This window comes from Lathyrus oleraceus, chromosome 6 (genome assembly GCF_024323335.1).
Source record: "Lathyrus oleraceus cultivar Zhongwan6 chromosome 6, CAAS_Psat_ZW6_1.0, whole genome shotgun sequence".
In the NCBI taxonomy this organism is placed as follows: Eukaryota; Viridiplantae; Streptophyta; class Magnoliopsida; order Fabales; family Fabaceae; genus Lathyrus; species Lathyrus oleraceus.
In genome coordinates this window covers 100,951,153-100,968,778 of record NC_066584.1, presented here as the reverse complement: position 1 = coordinate 100,968,778, position 17,626 = coordinate 100,951,153, and the positions used below count along the sequence as shown (strand labels likewise).

Below are 17,626 nucleotides of genomic sequence, written 5' to 3'. Positions count from 1 at the left end.
GTTTTGTAAGTGAAGAGAGAGGCCAAAGCTATATATAGGATACACATTCTTACAAGTCCCATATCGCTTGGTTTTGTAAATGAAGAGGGAGTCCAGGGCTATATATAAGATTTAACATCTTCATTCCAAGATGCAATAGTCAAAAACACTTTAAGTTTGTATTTGACTTTCTTTGTTCTCTTATACTCTTGTATTAGAGTGTTGTGAGATGCAGTTAAATATTTATTTTGGAAGGTGTGAGTGTACTTAGGGGCCTGAGTTTGTTGAGTGTATATTATGCGTTGTTATAATTTTTATATAGTGTTATTGTCTAGTTGTCTATTGACAACATCCGTGGTTTCTTCTCCAGTTTTGGAGTTTCAACGTTATGTTTTTGTGTTCCTCTTTTAATTTTTGAAATACTATAACAAAAAAACTATTTGAGCAATTTGTCCAAGCCCTCAAAAACTCTCAAAATCCTCATCCAATACAAATTTTGAGTTTAAAAAATTAGGGATTTTTTGGTATTACGAATAAATATAAACCCTAAAAAACTATCTCAATAAAAATCCTTCTATTCATTTCATAAAATTCTTCACTTTTTTCAAAGTCCTCTCTTCCCATCAAGAAAAAAAATTCAGATTTAAAAAAAAACATAGTATAATCTGGGCAAGGTTAAGAAAAAAATCAGATTTAGAAAAGCACATTCTTTCAAAATTCATCCATCTTTATCAATCTTATTAAAAACCCATATTTGAAAAGATGAAAAATCCAAAATTCAAAATATTCATCATTTTTTTTCTTAAAAATTCTGATTTGAAAAATTCACATAAAATCAACGTGGATTTAAAATAAATAATAAAAAATTTAAATTATATGACACGTAGACAAGTCACGTCAACAAATAGTGCACCCATGAATCATAGATAGAGAACCTTCACATTACAAAGAGGAATAAAAAAAATTATTTTCCAGGAGTGTAAATCAAATATCGCATATATTACAGAGGTGTCATATATTTAACTTTAATTTTTCATTTTTTAATATAAGTATTTTACATATTATTATTTTTGAAAATTATACATTTTATGTTCATCTTCATCAATGACTTCATCTTCATCAATGGATTCATCTTTATCAATGACTTCATCTTAAAAATCCAGATTTGAAAAAAACACAACAAAAAAAATTCAAATTTAAAAAATCATTTTATTTCAATATTCATTCATCTTCATCAATGTTCTTCTTAAAACACATATTTCAAAAATCCCATCAAGAAAAATAACTTAGATTTAAAAAAAAATACCCATTACAATAGTAGTATAATTTGTGCAAGGTTAAGAAAAAAAAATCAAATTTAGAAAAATATGTTTTTTAAATATTCATTCATCTTTATCCATCTCCTTAAAAACCCAACTCTGAGAATAAAAAAAACCCAAAATTCAAAATATTATCATCATTTTTTTTAATTCGGACTTAAAAAATCACATTTCTTCTATGATTATCTATGTTCATCAAACTTTCTCTTAAAAATCCAAATATAAAAAAAACACACCAAAAAGAAAAAGAAAATATATAGATCTAGACAATCACCATAGGAATCAAATTCTAACTTTTTTACTCCATACATGCAATTTTAGCCAATAACAAGAGTTTAGTAAAGATTTCAATATGTATTGTTCTTAAACAACAATAACAATTCATGATTCAGTTTTGATTAAACGATAACAATTTAGAATTCAATTTTGATTAAACAACGAGCATGAGCACATCCAATTAATTACTCACAAAAATAAACAGATACAAACGCAAGTACGAGTAATCCAGTTTTTTTTTATAGTTAGTATTGTCATTCTATATCATTATATCAATAAAACTTTTTGCTTAAAAAAAAAACAAAATACCACCTTAAATTGAAAAACCTAAAAGAAATTATATTTCTAAAAATGGGTTACTAAAAAAATATCAACTTGATGTTCCATCAAAACCACAAAACATTTGCCAAGGGAAACAACGCCACGTGCTCCGTTCTAAATCTTCAAGATCTTCTATATTGCTATATATATCCGCCCTCGAGCAACATGCTTTTGATCGTATCCACATCAGCAAACCAATGCCAACCTGGAAATATCTACTCCACGTGGCACTTCTCGAACATTCTGCACCTCCACTTCATCCACGTCAGCAACCACAGTTCATAGACGGCACCTACTCAATATCTTTCTTCCTAACATCGCCACAATCTGCTTCTTTACCGTACATTCAGATTGGTGAAGCTACACTTTTTTTTTTCTTTCTATTTTCCTTTTAATTTTTTCAAAGTAGTTTCTTTATTTTGTTTATCAAAGTTCAATTAGCGATGATTAATATGATCTAATACCTATAACTGTTTTTATAATGACTTGATAATGGCGATTAGTGATTCCTCTGAGCTGGTCATCCTCATCTAATTCCTTTTTAATTTTGCTGAAATTTTGACTTCATAGTGAAGAAATTAGATAGCGTTTCTATTATGATATTATCTATTTTTTTTTTCTCGAGCGTGAACGATTTAGCATAAAGAAAGCGATGCCACTTTTCTGGTTCTTGTTCATGTTCAAGGAAAGATCTCTCGCGCGTTCATGGTTTCATCTCTAACGGATCTTCTTGTGCATAACCGTTTTGGATTTTCTGTAAGTTAAGTCTCTGAGGTCTTAAATTAAGTTCTTCAGCTTAGTTAGGGTTTGATAGTTACTTCAAGTTGGGATTATATTGGTCTTTCCATAAGATCAGTATTTAGTTTGTATGTTTTTTAATTTTTGATTTGGATGAGTAAGGGACACTCCTATATCATGCCTCTGTAGCACCGACACCTCAGTGTCAGTATTTGTGTCCGAATCTGAAACCGTCACTGACATTTGTATTTATGTTTAACTAATTTATTTTTTAAAATTATTACCGGTGTCAAAATGTTAGTGTCGGTATCATGTTTCCAGTGTCCGTGTTTTATAGTTAGAGGCTGAGAAATGAGAAATGAAGTAAGGGTTTTGTAATCTTGTTTGAGGTTGATAATTGCTATGTGTATTTGGTTGGGTTGTGTGGGCGAAAAGTTTGGTGAAACTTGTATTTGGCTTAGTTGTATAGATTTTTATTAATGTTATAATTTTCTGAAGTGCATATCTAGTGATCTGCAGTTGTATTTTGGGGTTCTCTGAAGATTGTGGCATGTGCTGTTTTACTTTGGATGAGGACGGACTATAATTATCGTGAGCTTGGGCATTTTGAATGACAAGGGGTAACCAGATATGTGTTGATGGTGACAGTAAAGAACTTACTCAGAGTTTGCGGGATGGGAAGAACAACTTAAAAACAGGAGTTGTTGGCGAGGATGATGAAGTGAAATGTAATGGAGTAGCGGAAGAAGTTAAGGTTGGAGAGGGAGGGAATGGGGAATCCTCTTCTGTCCAGCAGCAAGTACCGCAGTATCAGTCTCAAGGGGCAATTATTTGCTGGGAGAGGTTTCTACATATTAGATCCCTTAAAGTCTTGCTTGTGGAGTATGATGACTGTACCCGCCATATTGTTACTGCATTGCTTCGCAATTGTAGTTATGAAGGTTAGTTATTATCTGTTGTTTTATTTCATTGTTCCTGGATATTGTAAGAAGTACTCTTACGTCATTTATGGAAATGCTTAAAGTTTGTTTTGCATTATCATATCAAATTTGTGGTCTTAAATGTATTTCTAAGCTGTGAATATTGTATCTTTTGGGAAGTTACATACATTAGAATCATAATATAGACTTTTAGAATTCCTAGTTCTGAGAAAATGAGAGAAAATTGAAGATAAAACTGTGTAATACTACTCCAATTCCGAATATAAGTAACAAAAGATCTCAAGTTTGATTGTCTAAATATATCTAAAACTCAATTAATTCTTCTGATTAATGATATCATTCCTAAAATACACTTCAATTAATTTATATTGCATTTTCGAATAACCACTTTTATAAGTTTTCATGAATGGCAATTTGATAAGTACAATTTTTTTTCTTATCACAAAAATTAAATGAGACATACTATTCTTAATAACTGAGAATTATTTTTTTGTTTCTTAAATTCGAAACCGGAGAGGATATTTATTTTGACATAAGAGAGTACATAGGGAGATATTTGTACAATATGCTATGCAGCATATAGTTGCAACTACCTAACTGTTTACAACTGTCACTAACTGAATACAACTGTCAGTGTCAGAGAGAGAGACAGAATTGGTTACTGAAGAAGTAGAGCCACCCTTAAAGGGCTTACAACATGAGGCTCAAAAGTCCAAATAAAACACTTTGAATAAATTGCATCTATACTCCTAATATTCCCCTTTAATCTGGAGGAGTGCTGGCCAATGACAACTTGTTAAACACTCTGAGTTGATAGCTGTAAATCTTTTAAATAGGACAGTGGCTCTGTGAGACATCAGCCGACTGCTCTTGAGCAGGAATGTGGAAAACAAAGAGGCTTTTATATGCATGATTTTTTCTGGAATTAGATTAGAGTTTTGAATATTGGCCATGATTCTCTTGGAATCAATGGTAAAACTGAATTGTGATTTTATTGAATGTTACACCGGATTGGATCTGTTAAGAGTCCCACATCGGACAATATATGACCTGAACATGTGTTTATAAGTGGGGGCAGTCCTCACTCTACCAACAGGTTTCGTAGGGTTGAGTTAGGCCCAACCACATTTCTAAACATGGTATTGTACACTTTGTGGTTCCTTGAATAACTAAGGATGTGTTATAGGGTTTAAGATGAGGAAAGCACCCATAACTGGGGTTTAAAACTCTCATTAAGGGAGGTGGATGGTCTTCTTTAAGAAGGCATGGTCCTATCATTGGTATGATAAATTGGCTTGAACAAGTGAGGTAAGGTCGATTTCAACTGCATAGTTATGCTTTCTTTAAATCTAACCATTTTGATGATGGATATGTGGATAAATTAGCCCATGAGGGTTACTTGTGAGTTCCCTAGCCTTCTAAGTCCCTACATCGAGTTTTATTGGGCCACCCACATCTATCTACCCTCTTCATGTCAAATGTTAGGTTTTTTTAGGGCATTGAGATCATACATAGACTAAAGACATGGTCAAAGTAGCTCGTTCAAGACTTGGGCAATCTTCAATCCCTTGAGGTGGATTTTGGGTTTGAGCTAGGCGTAACTTCAATTCTAATGTAATGATTAGTTTTCATGGCCATAGTTGTGAAACTCACGAGTTGACTGACAAGGTCGTTTGAGTTTACATTTCTAGGTAGGGAAACAAGTTAAATTGCATAAAGAGCTGTTTTTGTTTCAAACTAAGTTGCACCCATCAATCTCTTGTGAGTTAGAGACTAAGTTAGTGTCAAATGCTAATAAGGCCAAAACGCATGGAAGAATGTCATTTCTTTTATTTATTTAAGCACTTTTGTTTCATATATGGTGTCTTTCTTTCTATCTCATTCGTGTTTGGACATCTTAGAAGTGGGAAGCCATTTCTATATCTCACTCGCGTTTGGACATCTTAGAAGTGGGAAGCCATTTCTAGCTCTGCGATTCTTCAAAGTTGAAGAAGAGGATATGAAATAAGATACAACAACAACTAAGCCTTATCCTATAAAGTGGGATCGACTACATGAATTTCATTCTGCTCTACTGTTCTATCCAAGACCATGTTTCTATCCAATTCGTTAATCTTGAGATTTTTCTTAATAATTTCTTTTAATGTTTTTCTAGGTCTTACTCTACCTCTAGTTGTTTGACTCCTCTCCGTCATATCTACTCTTTTTACAACCGAATCTGTAGATATTCTCTCTACATGCCCGAACCACCTAAGCTTATTTTCCACCATGATTTCTACTATAGGTGCTACCCCAACATTTTCTCTAAAAGTATCATTTCTAATCTTATCCCATATAGTCTCATCACATATCCAACATGACATTCTCATCTTTGCTACACTTACTTCATTCTCGTGTTGATTCTTAACCTCCCAATATTGTGTTTCTCTTACAAAATTTCAGGTCTTACCGCTGTCCGATAAAATTTTTCCTTCTACTTGTGCGGTACTTTTGTGTCACATCAAACCCTTGAGGTCCTCCTCCATTTTAGCTACTAAACTTGAATCCAATGGTTTACATCCTTTCTATTTCTCCATGGTTTTGTATTATGGACTCACAATATTTATACTGCATGACTTGTAGGATGATATGGTACCTAACTTTCACCTATAGGTTAGAAACACTTCTCCTTTTGCTGAATTTATGTTTCATATTCCGTCTTACTTATACATAGGTGAAAGCCATGCTTTTCTAAAACTTGTCTCAAAGTCTCCAACCTTTCATTTAAATCCTCTTTTGACTATCCAAGTAGGATCATATCATCTGTCAAAAAACATATATCTCAGTGCTAATTTTTGGATGTGTTCTGTTAGTTCATTCAAAATTAAAGTAAAAAAAGTAGGGGTTTAAGGTTCTCTTGGATAGGTACGTGTGTTTATTGGATGTGTTCTGTGAATACATTCAAAATCAAAGTACACTAACTAACTGATATTAAGTTCTTAGTGATTTTAGATACTAAGAGAACATTACTTGATCTGAACCAGAAATAGGAATGTTGTTTGAGAAGTTGTCAGCATTATGAGTAATATGATGAGTGAATCATGGGTAATATGATGAGTGACTCCTGGATCAGGATACCACTGTGAAGTATCCAATGGAGAACTGCTGGTTTAAGTACCAGCCAAGTAGGCTTGAGGTTGTTTGCTTTGAAACTGAGGCTGAGAATGAGGTAATGAAGCGGGTCTAGTATTCGGTGGTACTAACCATTGATTACTAAAATTGTGTCGACGTGTAGTGTTGCTCTAAGTATTCATGAATGAAGGTTGAAAAAAGGTGTGTTTGGCTGGATTTCTCCACTAATTGGATGAGGAGGATCGCACACAAAGACGATGAGAGCAAATTCTTGCATTATGTCCTATCTTTAAGCAAATTTGACACTGAACACGAATCCTGCCTCCATTTCTACCATCACTACCTCCACGAACGAACACACGAGATCCATCAAATTGCTGCAAAGACTCTTGACTAGTCACTTGTGACTGAGCATCTTGAAATACTATCAGGTTAGAGTTGGAAACTGATGTCGCGCTACTTGGAGTGAGATTCCCCCAATCAAGCCTTGCTTAATGAGACAGAAGCATCGTTTCAACGACAATCATTGGACATGGATCATCACGATACTGAATTATAGAAGTTAGGGCTTGATACTGAGTAGGAAGTCCATCAAAAATCGTATCGATCGCAGTGCGAAATTTGATCTCCAATCAATTAAAAAATGTTTGCAATTTGCCGAATACGACTAGGTATTGGCCAATGGTGCGATCTTCCTTTTCGATACACTCGAGATCATAGCGAAGCTGACGCGACTTCACATAGGTCTGTGTTCTTTGACCAGATTTCATGTGCGGGGAATGCATCTGACAACTCTGAAGAAATGAATTGTGAGGAGCCATGTGAAAAGTAGAAAATCCTCTTGTTTGCCATGATAAATACATTGGATTTTCAGTGCCTGAAGCACGATCTTCAACTGTGAGGTGTCTAGGAGAAATATTTTGATTCGCAAGGTGACAATGAAGTTTGTGAATGCATGATTCCTTCAACCTGCTGTTTCTAGAAAAGAAAATTCGTGTCATCAAGCTTGATGCTGATATGCTGAGCAAACGTTTTGAAGATGTTTTTCGAAGTAAATCCATCTTTCAATGGAGAAAGTTGTTCAATTTCGATGGAAACCATTGATCTGGATCATAGGCTCATGATACCATAATAGAAAAGAGAAGATGATGAAAGAGAGTTCATGTTGAGACGGTTAGAAATATGAGAATTGAAAATCTGTTATTGAATTGAGAGTTCATGTTGATAGGCTCATGATACCATAATAGAAAAGAGAAGATGATGAAAGAGAGTTCATGCTGAGACGGTTAGAAATATGAGAATTGAAAATCTGTTATTGAATTGAACATAAAATATGAAATTTAGTTACAATGAAATAACTTGATTGCTATTTATAGGATGCTAGAGTTGCACCGAGTGTAACTAACTCAGTGACAGCTCAGCATAAGGTTGTTATAACAACCTTCTAACTAACTCCTTATTGTAATTCTGTTTTATTAATTTCATACAAAACAATTGCAGCTACTATACTCTAATAGTCTGACCCAACTGCATTACCTGTTACTCATTGTTTTCAATATTTCTTTTACTTTTTGTTTTTGAATCCGACATTAGTAAATGGCATGAGTGGTTGTCTTGCGTTCCTTGGTACAGTGCATAACTGATGTGAATAGTTCACTTGAATAATGAATCCTCGTGAAATTTTATTTGCCAATGACAGCACAACACTTTCATATTTTTTAAGATTATTATTATCCAGGGAATGTATATAATAATATGAAATGAAAAGACTGGGGTTTCTGTTCGCAACAAAAAAGTAGAGTGGAAGTGGGGGAAATAAAATCACTAACCCATTCTCTCCTTTTCAAATTTTTAGCATCAAAAAGTAAAAACAAGTTAAACGAGTTGGATTGAAATATGATCTTTGATAGAATATTATGGCGTAATTTGATTAATGTGGCCGACCCCACTTAATGGGATAAGTGTCGGTTATTTTTTTTTTTTGTTGAATGCATTCCACTTCTTTTATTTACCTTCATATTTTAATAAAAAATATTTATACAAAATGTTTACAAAAAGAAATAATTATAAATTAATTTTGACTTGCTAATATTTTTTAGATTTTTAAATATTTTTTTCATTAAAAGTTGTTGATTTATTAATATCAACAATTTTACATTAATATATAAATAAATGTTGTCGCTAGAGATTGAATCCTACATCAGCAGTTTACACACATTTAACTGAACTAAGACATACTCGTTGAGATACCCCACCTTATTATGATTGAGCATTGGTAGTATGCAGCTAAAATGTGATGTATACAACATTTATGTATTAACTGTAGGAGCTAGTATTTTGTTGGTGAATATGATTATTTTAGGTGAAAAGTATAATACTGTTTATGTTTGTGCACTGCACATGTTCAGTGTTAATCTAGCATGGCTTGTTGGTTTCAGTTTGTGGATTGGAAAAGAATTTGTTACTATTAACTGTATAAATATTCTAAGCTATTCAGATAAAATCAGAATAGAAAATCACTTGGTGAAATAATCGGTTCCTCCCATTTCTCTCCCTATTTTCTTCAATTTTCTTCCATTTTTTCTTCTAACAGATTTAGATACGATCTTGTTTTTGTTTGTATCAGTTATTGAAGCAGCAAATGGATTGCAAGCTTGGAAGATTTTGGAGGATTTAACCAATCATATTGATATTGTTTTAACTGAGGTGGCAATGCCTGGCTTATCAGGCATTGCTCTTCTATACAAGATTATGGACCACACAACACGGAAAAATATTCCAGTAATTAGTAAGTTTTTCCAAGTGCCTATACATGTTTGGATTGAAGCATTTTTTTCTTTCTAATTACATACTGTGGAAGTGCCACTCTTTTCTATGGCTTCTAATGGGATTGGTCTGCAGTGATGTCATCTCATGACTCTATGGGTTTAGTCTTTAAGTGTTTGTCAAAGGGTGCTGTCGATTTTCTAGTTAAACCCATACGGAAGAATGAGCTTAAAAACCTGTGGCAGCATGTTTGGAGGAGATGTCATAGTGTAAGCTGACTGAAATTTCCTTTCCTTTCCTAACATTACAGTTTTATTTTTCTAACCAATACATTGCTAAAGATTAATAAATGTGATGATCAGTGTTATCGAATATTCGCCATGACGGCACAATGGTGGATATACATGGCGGTTTTTAGGCTCGCTGCAATGCTAAATGTTGGCTAATATTGCGGGTTTTTCCGCCATAAACCGCTATACAGGGCCACAAAGCGGCCGGTATGGCAGGCTTTTGGCTCTCCTCCATGGACCGCCATCCGCCATCGACAACACTAGTGATGATGTTAGTAAACTGTAGCCTTTGCCACATTTTTGTTTGGTTAGACTTATTTGTGTCTGTTAGAACTTGAGAGAGTGAGAGAGATCCATAACAGAATCTGTTATTAAATGATTGAATGCATTGGATGATTGGATGATTCTGATTATTACATGATAGAGTAAATATAGAGTAACCCTCTCAACTAACACTCTTAGACTTGAGTGCAAGCTGTTGTAAACAACTTGCAACTAACTCTAACTATAATGAAATAAATTGTAACTAATCCTAACAAATTGTAGCAGAATCATAACAGCAAACTGTATGCCTAAAAATAAAGACTATTAGTGAACAATAGTTATTCCTAACAGTGTCCAATGCCAATGACAGTTTTTGTTTGAAATGACAGGGGTCTCCAATTACTTTGTTAATTATGACTATTATTTTGTTTCTTTCTCTTCAGTCTAGTGGGAGTGGCAGTGAAAGTGGCACACAAACCCAGAAATCTGTGAAATCAAAGAGTCTTGAGAAGTTTGATAATAATTCAGGAAGCAATGACGAGCAAGATAATGGAAGTTTAGGCTTAAATAATGGGGATGGAAGTGACAATGGTAGTGGCACTCAGGTATAACTTATAGGGTAATGCTAACTTGTGCCCTAGGGGCACAAGTTAAGAAATCCATTTATAGAAAGTTTGCATTGAAAAACTCAATAAGAAACTTAACTATATATTTTTATTAATATAAGTTCACAATTTCCAAGATACTATTTTTATGTTTTTAACATTACCCTAACTTATATGTAATATTTTGTTGGAAAATCCCATGCATGGACTATGTTAGAAAGAAGTAAATATGTTAACTGTTGATTGTATATTATCATTTCATCACGATGTTTGCATCCTTTTCATTTTCCTCTATGTAAATTCACCTCTGTTGTGTAATTTAAGTTCAGAGATCAGAATCACATGTCACATGTTTTCCTCTTACCTAAAACGGTATCTAGAGTTTGGCGAAAGACAACCCTATCTGGGAAAGATTGGATCCTCTACATACATGTTAAAACTTTTTGATGGAAACCATAATTACTCTCCTGATGCCGTTTCATTTTTGGTTTCCAACTCCATTGCATTTTCTTATTTTGGTCCTTTTGGACATTTTACGGCTACTTTTGCCATCATTTAGAGAGATTTAGGTTGCCTCCTCCAGTCTAGCTCAACCTTGGGGCCTTGTGTTTTTCAGTCCCAAAAGCCTTTTATTCCTGCCATTTTTGGCTAAATTCACCATGCGTTTGATGCACCATCAGCAATGCTACTGGTGGTTCTTCAGCTGTTTTCCTAGTGTACAATTCTCAATCATTCATCACTCCAAATCTTCATTCCTTGCCTTGAACAAGACTTTGCGGTGTTACCGTTTATCTTCAAGACCCTCCATAACTATATTTATAGTATTTCTATGACTCCCTCTATTTCTAACTATTAGGCTATCCCCCTCACTTTGTATGATGGAGCCAAAGTATTTTGAACGCGAGGTTTGTGGTTGTTGAAGTTATGGGTTCTAGATCGGAGAGAAATAATAAGAAGTTTGAATAGTATTGATAATCATTTGATAGTAGCTTGATACAATAGACTTAACTCTAACTCCCTATTTATAGGAATCCAAGACTCCTAATCCTAAATAAAAAGGAAATCAGGAAGCAAATCATAATGATTACTAAGTAATATGGAAACTAGTTTTCAAAGATGATCTAAGATTAGAAATTGATCCTACGAGACAAACTAAGATACTTTAACCTAGTATACAGATATAAGATTTTTCTTGTGTATTCAGGGGTTGTCTCATGTCTGTAGCCGCCCTTTCTTTTGTTCAAGTATGTGCGACATTCGTGTGTAATAGGAGAAGTAGGTTTCAATCCGATGTGTATGACCGAGAAATGAACTATACCAATATTATGTTGTGTTGAAAACTTGCAATTGTGTAACTTTCTGGATTTATCTTTTTTACATCATGTGAAAATGAATAATTTTAATATTATTACATCATACATTTTGCATTTGAAGAACCTAAATCTATAAAGGTGGAAGTTTTTAATGGGTCACGAGGGAGCAACCATATAGGGTCAAGAACAACTACATAAGTGAGAGAAAGACACTACATATTCACCAAAAATCTTAAGGCATTAGGTTTAGGAGTCCTTTCACTTAAATATTGTTCAACCTCCACTTTTCCAAGCAATGTGAGACTTTTAACTCACCCTTGTATCATTACAATTTTGTAGTATTAAAATCGACACATTCCCAAACAGCTTGCGTGGAATTAATAACAAGCGTGGAACATCGTGTTGGGATTAGTTTAAGACAAAGGTGGTCCATGTAGTTGCATCTGTCTGACTAACATGAAAGGAAGTTATTACTTGCTAGTATTTGATAAAATAAAGAACTAAAAGCTTTCACGGTGTAATAGTCATCCATTAATACATCAAACATTTGATAAAAGGAAGCAATCAGTTAACCAGCAAACACCACAACAGGTCATCTATGTACCGGTTAAGCTAACTGGCCAGTTATGTCATATAGAGGTCGCAATCTAATTCTTTTAACCAAAAGCTGATTGTCATTTATTATTTTCTCCTTTTGCAGAGCTCCTGGACCAAACGAGCTGTAGAGGTTGACAGTCCTAAATCTGGCTCTCAGTGGGATCAGATAGCTGAGTGTCCCGACAGCACTTGTGCTCAAGTTGTTCATTCCAATGCTGAAATATGCAGGGGCAAGGTGGTTCCTCCGGTCATAAAGGAGTGTCCAGAGCAAAAGGAACAAATAGGTAAGGTCAAGTTGCCTTGATCTTCCTGTCACTGCATCAACTCTTTCTTTTACTCAGTCACCCAAATCGTATGTGTTATGCTTGTTGTGGTATTTTTATTACTGTGCTAGTTCAAGATTTTCCTTTTGACTATATCGACCTCAACATATAGTGAATGTGATTCTTGTTATGTTTTGTGGAAGAAATTTTTTAAACAATTGCTTCCATGACACTGACTTTAACACTCATCATTATGTTACCCTGCTTTTTTGGGTTTTATTTTTGGAACTTCGTTTAGCGGCAAGTGACACATTAAAAGATATTTAGATTTTGAATGTATTTGGGATGTGCTATTAGTTTTTCGATTCATTGAGTCAATCCTTAATGCAAAATCGTGAGTTTCATTTCTGAATCCATCATGTGTACAATATTTTAATTTTGCACTTTCCTTTTCCTATGTTAAATTCCTTATCTAATAATGCATTTGATAGGATATTGGGTTGGGCCTTAGGCCAAGTATTGGGCAGAATAAAGAATTAGTTTTAATTGCTGATGCGGCCAGTTAGTTAGAGGAGGCAATGGGTACATGTAACCCCTGCACCAAGGGCTGGAGGAAATAAATCTTTCTTTTTATTCTTACAATTCATGTTCTATCTTAAACTGTTACTTAGTCAATGGATATGAGTATCCCCTTCCCCATGAGCTGGACGTCAGCAATTTGTATATGCATTCGTGTAACTAAGTGCTTGTGCATGTACAAGCACACACCTTGTTTTGTGGATTATGTATTAAATGTTTGAATGCTATTTTTCCCTATAAGAAATGAAAGTTGAGCCAGTAGATGTACTGACCTGATGATTGACCGTATAAATGTGGCCAGTCATAATTGCATGTTCAAAACTTATTAACACACTTGATGTAGGCCCCTCTAAATTCAATGATCAAATTAATAGAGGACAGCAGGAGCTTAATTGTGAGAATCAATCGGGCAAGCTAAGATGCAAAGGGCTTTCATTATCGGATGGTGTTACTAGCACTTCTGGTTCTCAAATGCGAAGTGGAGAAACTGAAGCTTTAAATAGAATACCCAAGTCCTCAGATATTTACAACAAAGGTACTAATAATGATGAGGAGTTGCCATCTCTTGAGCTCAGTTTAAAGAGGCCTAGAGAAGTTAAAGAAGCTGGTACTACAAGTCAGGATGAACGGAATGTTTTAAGACGTTCTGATTTGTCTGCTTTCTCAAAGTATGATGATTTGGTGTTATTGTTTTGTATTCTTAATTATTTTGGAGATGGGTAACTGTATTTGTTAAAAGTATTTTTCTACAGGTACAATGCAGCTCTTAATGCTAAGAAGTCTCCTACCGGATGTGTTGGAAGCAACTCCTCTCCACATAATAACAGCTTAGAAGTTACAAAGAAAGATTCGTCTCTTGATGTTCAATCTCATTCTAGTGGCAATCCTCCTAACCAGAACTCAAATGGCGGTAGCAATAACATTGATATGGGTTCCACAACTAATAATGCTTTTACCAAGTCTGCAGTTATAAGTGAGCCAGCAGTGGCATCAACAACCAAATTTGTGTACAAAACATCTGCTTTCCAGCCCATAAAAAGCAGCCTCATGCGTACCTCTCAACAGGTCGTCTTGCATAATAATGAATATACGACAATAGCAATGCTGGCACCACCTAAAATTGACACTAATAAGGGTTCTGCTACTCAGGATTTCCATTACCATTATGAAAACCACAACAATGTTACTAACATGCAGCATCAGTTGCCGCCTGAGAATGATGCTGAATCTTTAAAAAAAATGACTGCTGTTGCTCCACACTGCGGCGGGTCATCAAATGTGGTTGAAGTGCTAGTTGAAGGTAATATGGGAAATTACAGTATCAATAGAAGTGCTTCAGGCAGCAACATTGAAAGTAATGGACAAAATGGGAGCAGCACTGCAATAAATGCTGGAGGGACAAACATAGAAAGCAACAATGGACTCGCTGGGAATAGTGGTAGTGGTGATGCTAGTGGGAATGGAAGTGCCAACAGAGTAGATCAAAACAAGAATTCTCAAAGGGAAGCAGCCCTAACTAAATTTCGCCAAAAAAGAAAAGAGAGAAAAGAGAAGTGCTTTCATAAACAGGTAAATTGAGGACTGAATACAAACAGAAGCGATTTATTGTCATCCATTAAGCTTAAATAAGCTTTTGATCCTTGAAAAATATGACATTTTTTGAATTAATACTATTTATTTCTTTTTTCCTTTTAGTCCATATAACCGACAAAAACATACTTTAGTCCTTAAATGTGTAGTCCCTGCATGAGTACTAAAGACATATTTTTTGTTAACACGGACTAAAAGTATTAACAGAAACCAATTCAAAATACACTTGTGGACCAAAAACCTGTTTAAACTATCTGTTGCTATGGTTAATATTAATAGGAGCAAGAAATTATACGAAAATATAGTGGAGATTATCTCCTCTCAGAACAACTTCAGTAAATACAGATTTCTAAGGAAAACCCAAGAAAAATATATTGAAAAGTTGCAATGGAATCCTGCTATGCCTTGGGAATCCTGGCACATCCCTCTCCTCTAAAATCTCTCAATTCTTTCTCTACTCTTTTTCATCTCTCATCATTTGCATTTATTCCACCTTCTGGTGGTGATACTGAAATATTCCCTCCCCAATCATGCTCATCAAGCCAGCTTTCTTGGCTGTTAACTTTCTCTTGGTAATCTTTCCCCTGGTCATAACATAGGAGGCTGAATTTTCTTAGGTTTTGTTACTGTCATATGTAAAAACTATGTCTTAGTATATGAGCTTTTATAAGAGTTGGAGATTAACAGAATCTAAATTTGATGTTGAATTGAACTAGGGTTTCTTTGGATATTCGTGAAACCCAGTAGAATAAGGTTTATTATGTAATTACCCTATTGAAGTAGAATTAGAATGATGTAGTATGCTTAGATGAAATGAAATACTTGATATGATATGTTGGATTATATACCATTTTGGTGTCATTGTTTCACCCCCACTTTGTATCCATTTTTTTGTTTCTTTTCTGGATTTGGTTCCAAAATGCAAACAAAATTATGTGCAATGCTCATTTGATATTCAATAGTAAGGAACCTTATTCAAGAACTTTCACTAGAGATTATCACTAACTATAGTGACATAGTATGATACGGACGAGGAAATTATGTATCCATCCTAAGGGTTCTTGGTTATGTTTCATTTCATGTCTTGAAATATGCTCAAGTTCATAAGAAACTTTGGTTAAATTTCGTTAACTGAGAATGGGAAGGGCTGTGCTGGATGATACCATATGAAGGCAAAATATAAAAACTGATATTTGATATGCAGCAGATGATTATTAAAACGAGGAGTGTGAGCTTGAGATCATTTATAGAACTGGCATTACTGTTTTTCAAATTTTAAACAAACTTCGGTCAGGTTTGCTTTTGGGTCACCAAAAAAATTGAGATTCACCTATCAATGAGGATAAATGTCCGTTGATAGATAGCAAGTTTGTCATTTCTATAAAACAGGATCACAATGTGTATATTTGAATTCAGAAAGGGATGCATGTTTCCATCATTCTGTCGGTGGTGCACTGCTCTACAAACTGAAGTGAATTTCTCCTGTTATAATCTGTATTTTGGGGCTAACTCAATATGGTTTGAATTTCAGGTTCGATATCAGAGCAGGAAGAAGTTAGCCGAACAACGACCGCGGTACCGTGGACAATTTGTGCGACAGTCTTCAAACAATAATGCAAGTGAGGCAACAGATAGTTAATTCACAGAGCATTTGGCACAATGGCGTAATGCTGGGACATACGGCCGGAAAAGATCCAGAAGCCTATGTGATATTTGGGAATTGTTCTCTCTTAGTGTATTGTGCTAACGTGTAATTATCTCTAGTTATTCCAACTGCTAATGGCTCAGTTATTCCAACTTGTTCATTTGGTGTTTGAATCCATTTCTATTGTGACAAGTATTATTATGTTGATTTTGTGCTTGCAAAATTTACATTTAGCTACTCCGTAATTTCTACTACATTATCATTGACTGTGCTTGACTGCTGCAATTATTTAGTGTAGTTTATCAACCAACTGGCTACTTTTTGTGTGCAGGGCTAGAACGATCAAGAAATTTCATCACCTAAAACAAGGGGTGTTCAAGACCTACGTGTTGCCGTGACTTAACCCAGTTCGAGCTTATTTAGGGAGTAGAATTTGACCCATTGTGTAACAAAATAGAGACGGATTAAGATCACATTTTCTAACCTAGGAGTATTATATTTGGGATGAGTTGGGGTTTGTCTTTGGGTTATCTGGTCCCTTTTCTATTTTTAGTGAGGGGTTATCTGGTCCCTTTGATATATCTTTTATTAAAAAAAAGAACATCACGCTCAACATATTAAGTTTAGAAGGTGAAGAGCTGGCTTCTAGGGCCAGACATCAATTAATTCCCTCACCATATTCATTAGAATGAGACAAATCTACATGATCTTCGTTGATATTCGATAATATTTGTATATAGAAAAGTTCTACGTCGATTGTCGATTTTAGCGTTTAATTAGTTATAAATTTATCTATATATAAAATAGTCTATGTAGTATTATTTAAACACATGGTTTATTTAAATATTTTTTATTCTTTCTTATTTTAACATAATATCTAGAATTTATCGAGAGACAACCTTTCATTGTATATTATTTAAACTTATTCTTTCTTATTTTAACATAATATCTAGAATTTATCGAGAGACAACCTTTCATTATATATTAATCCACTGTCTTTTGATGATAAATATTTTACGGCAAACTGCG

General features: G+C 34.4%; 1 protein-coding gene across 8 annotated transcripts; it reads left to right on the top strand.

The window, feature by feature from the left end:
* The first annotated feature begins 2,078 nt into the window (after positions 1-2,078).
* On the top strand, positions 2,079-17,353 carry LOC127097781 (two-component response regulator-like APRR7). 8 transcript variants are annotated; one of them, XR_007793162.1, is made up of 10 exons: positions 2,081-2,651; positions 3,153-3,574; positions 9,312-9,473; positions 9,587-9,720; positions 10,449-10,610; positions 12,624-12,804; positions 13,706-14,030; positions 14,115-14,931; positions 16,484-16,702; positions 16,929-17,353. XR_007793162.1 is itself a non-coding variant. In XM_051036272.1 (10 exons), exons 2-10 carry the CDS (start codon positions 3,244-3,246, stop codon positions 16,589-16,591), a joined length of 2,136 nt encoding a protein of 711 aa, XP_050892229.1. In that variant the 5' UTR covers positions 2,081-2,651; positions 3,153-3,243; the 3' UTR covers positions 16,592-16,804. The 8 variants fall into 8 exon arrangements, 7 of the variants coding, with proteins under 7 accessions (XP_050892230.1, XP_050892229.1, XP_050892228.1 ...); XM_051036272.1 differs by lacking the exon at positions 16,929-17,353 and having other exon boundaries at positions 14,115-14,427; positions 14,512-14,931; positions 16,484-16,804; XM_051036271.1 differs by lacking the exon at positions 16,929-17,353 and having other exon boundaries at positions 3,176-3,574; positions 16,484-16,804.
* Positions 17,354-17,626: the final 273 nt, after the last annotated feature.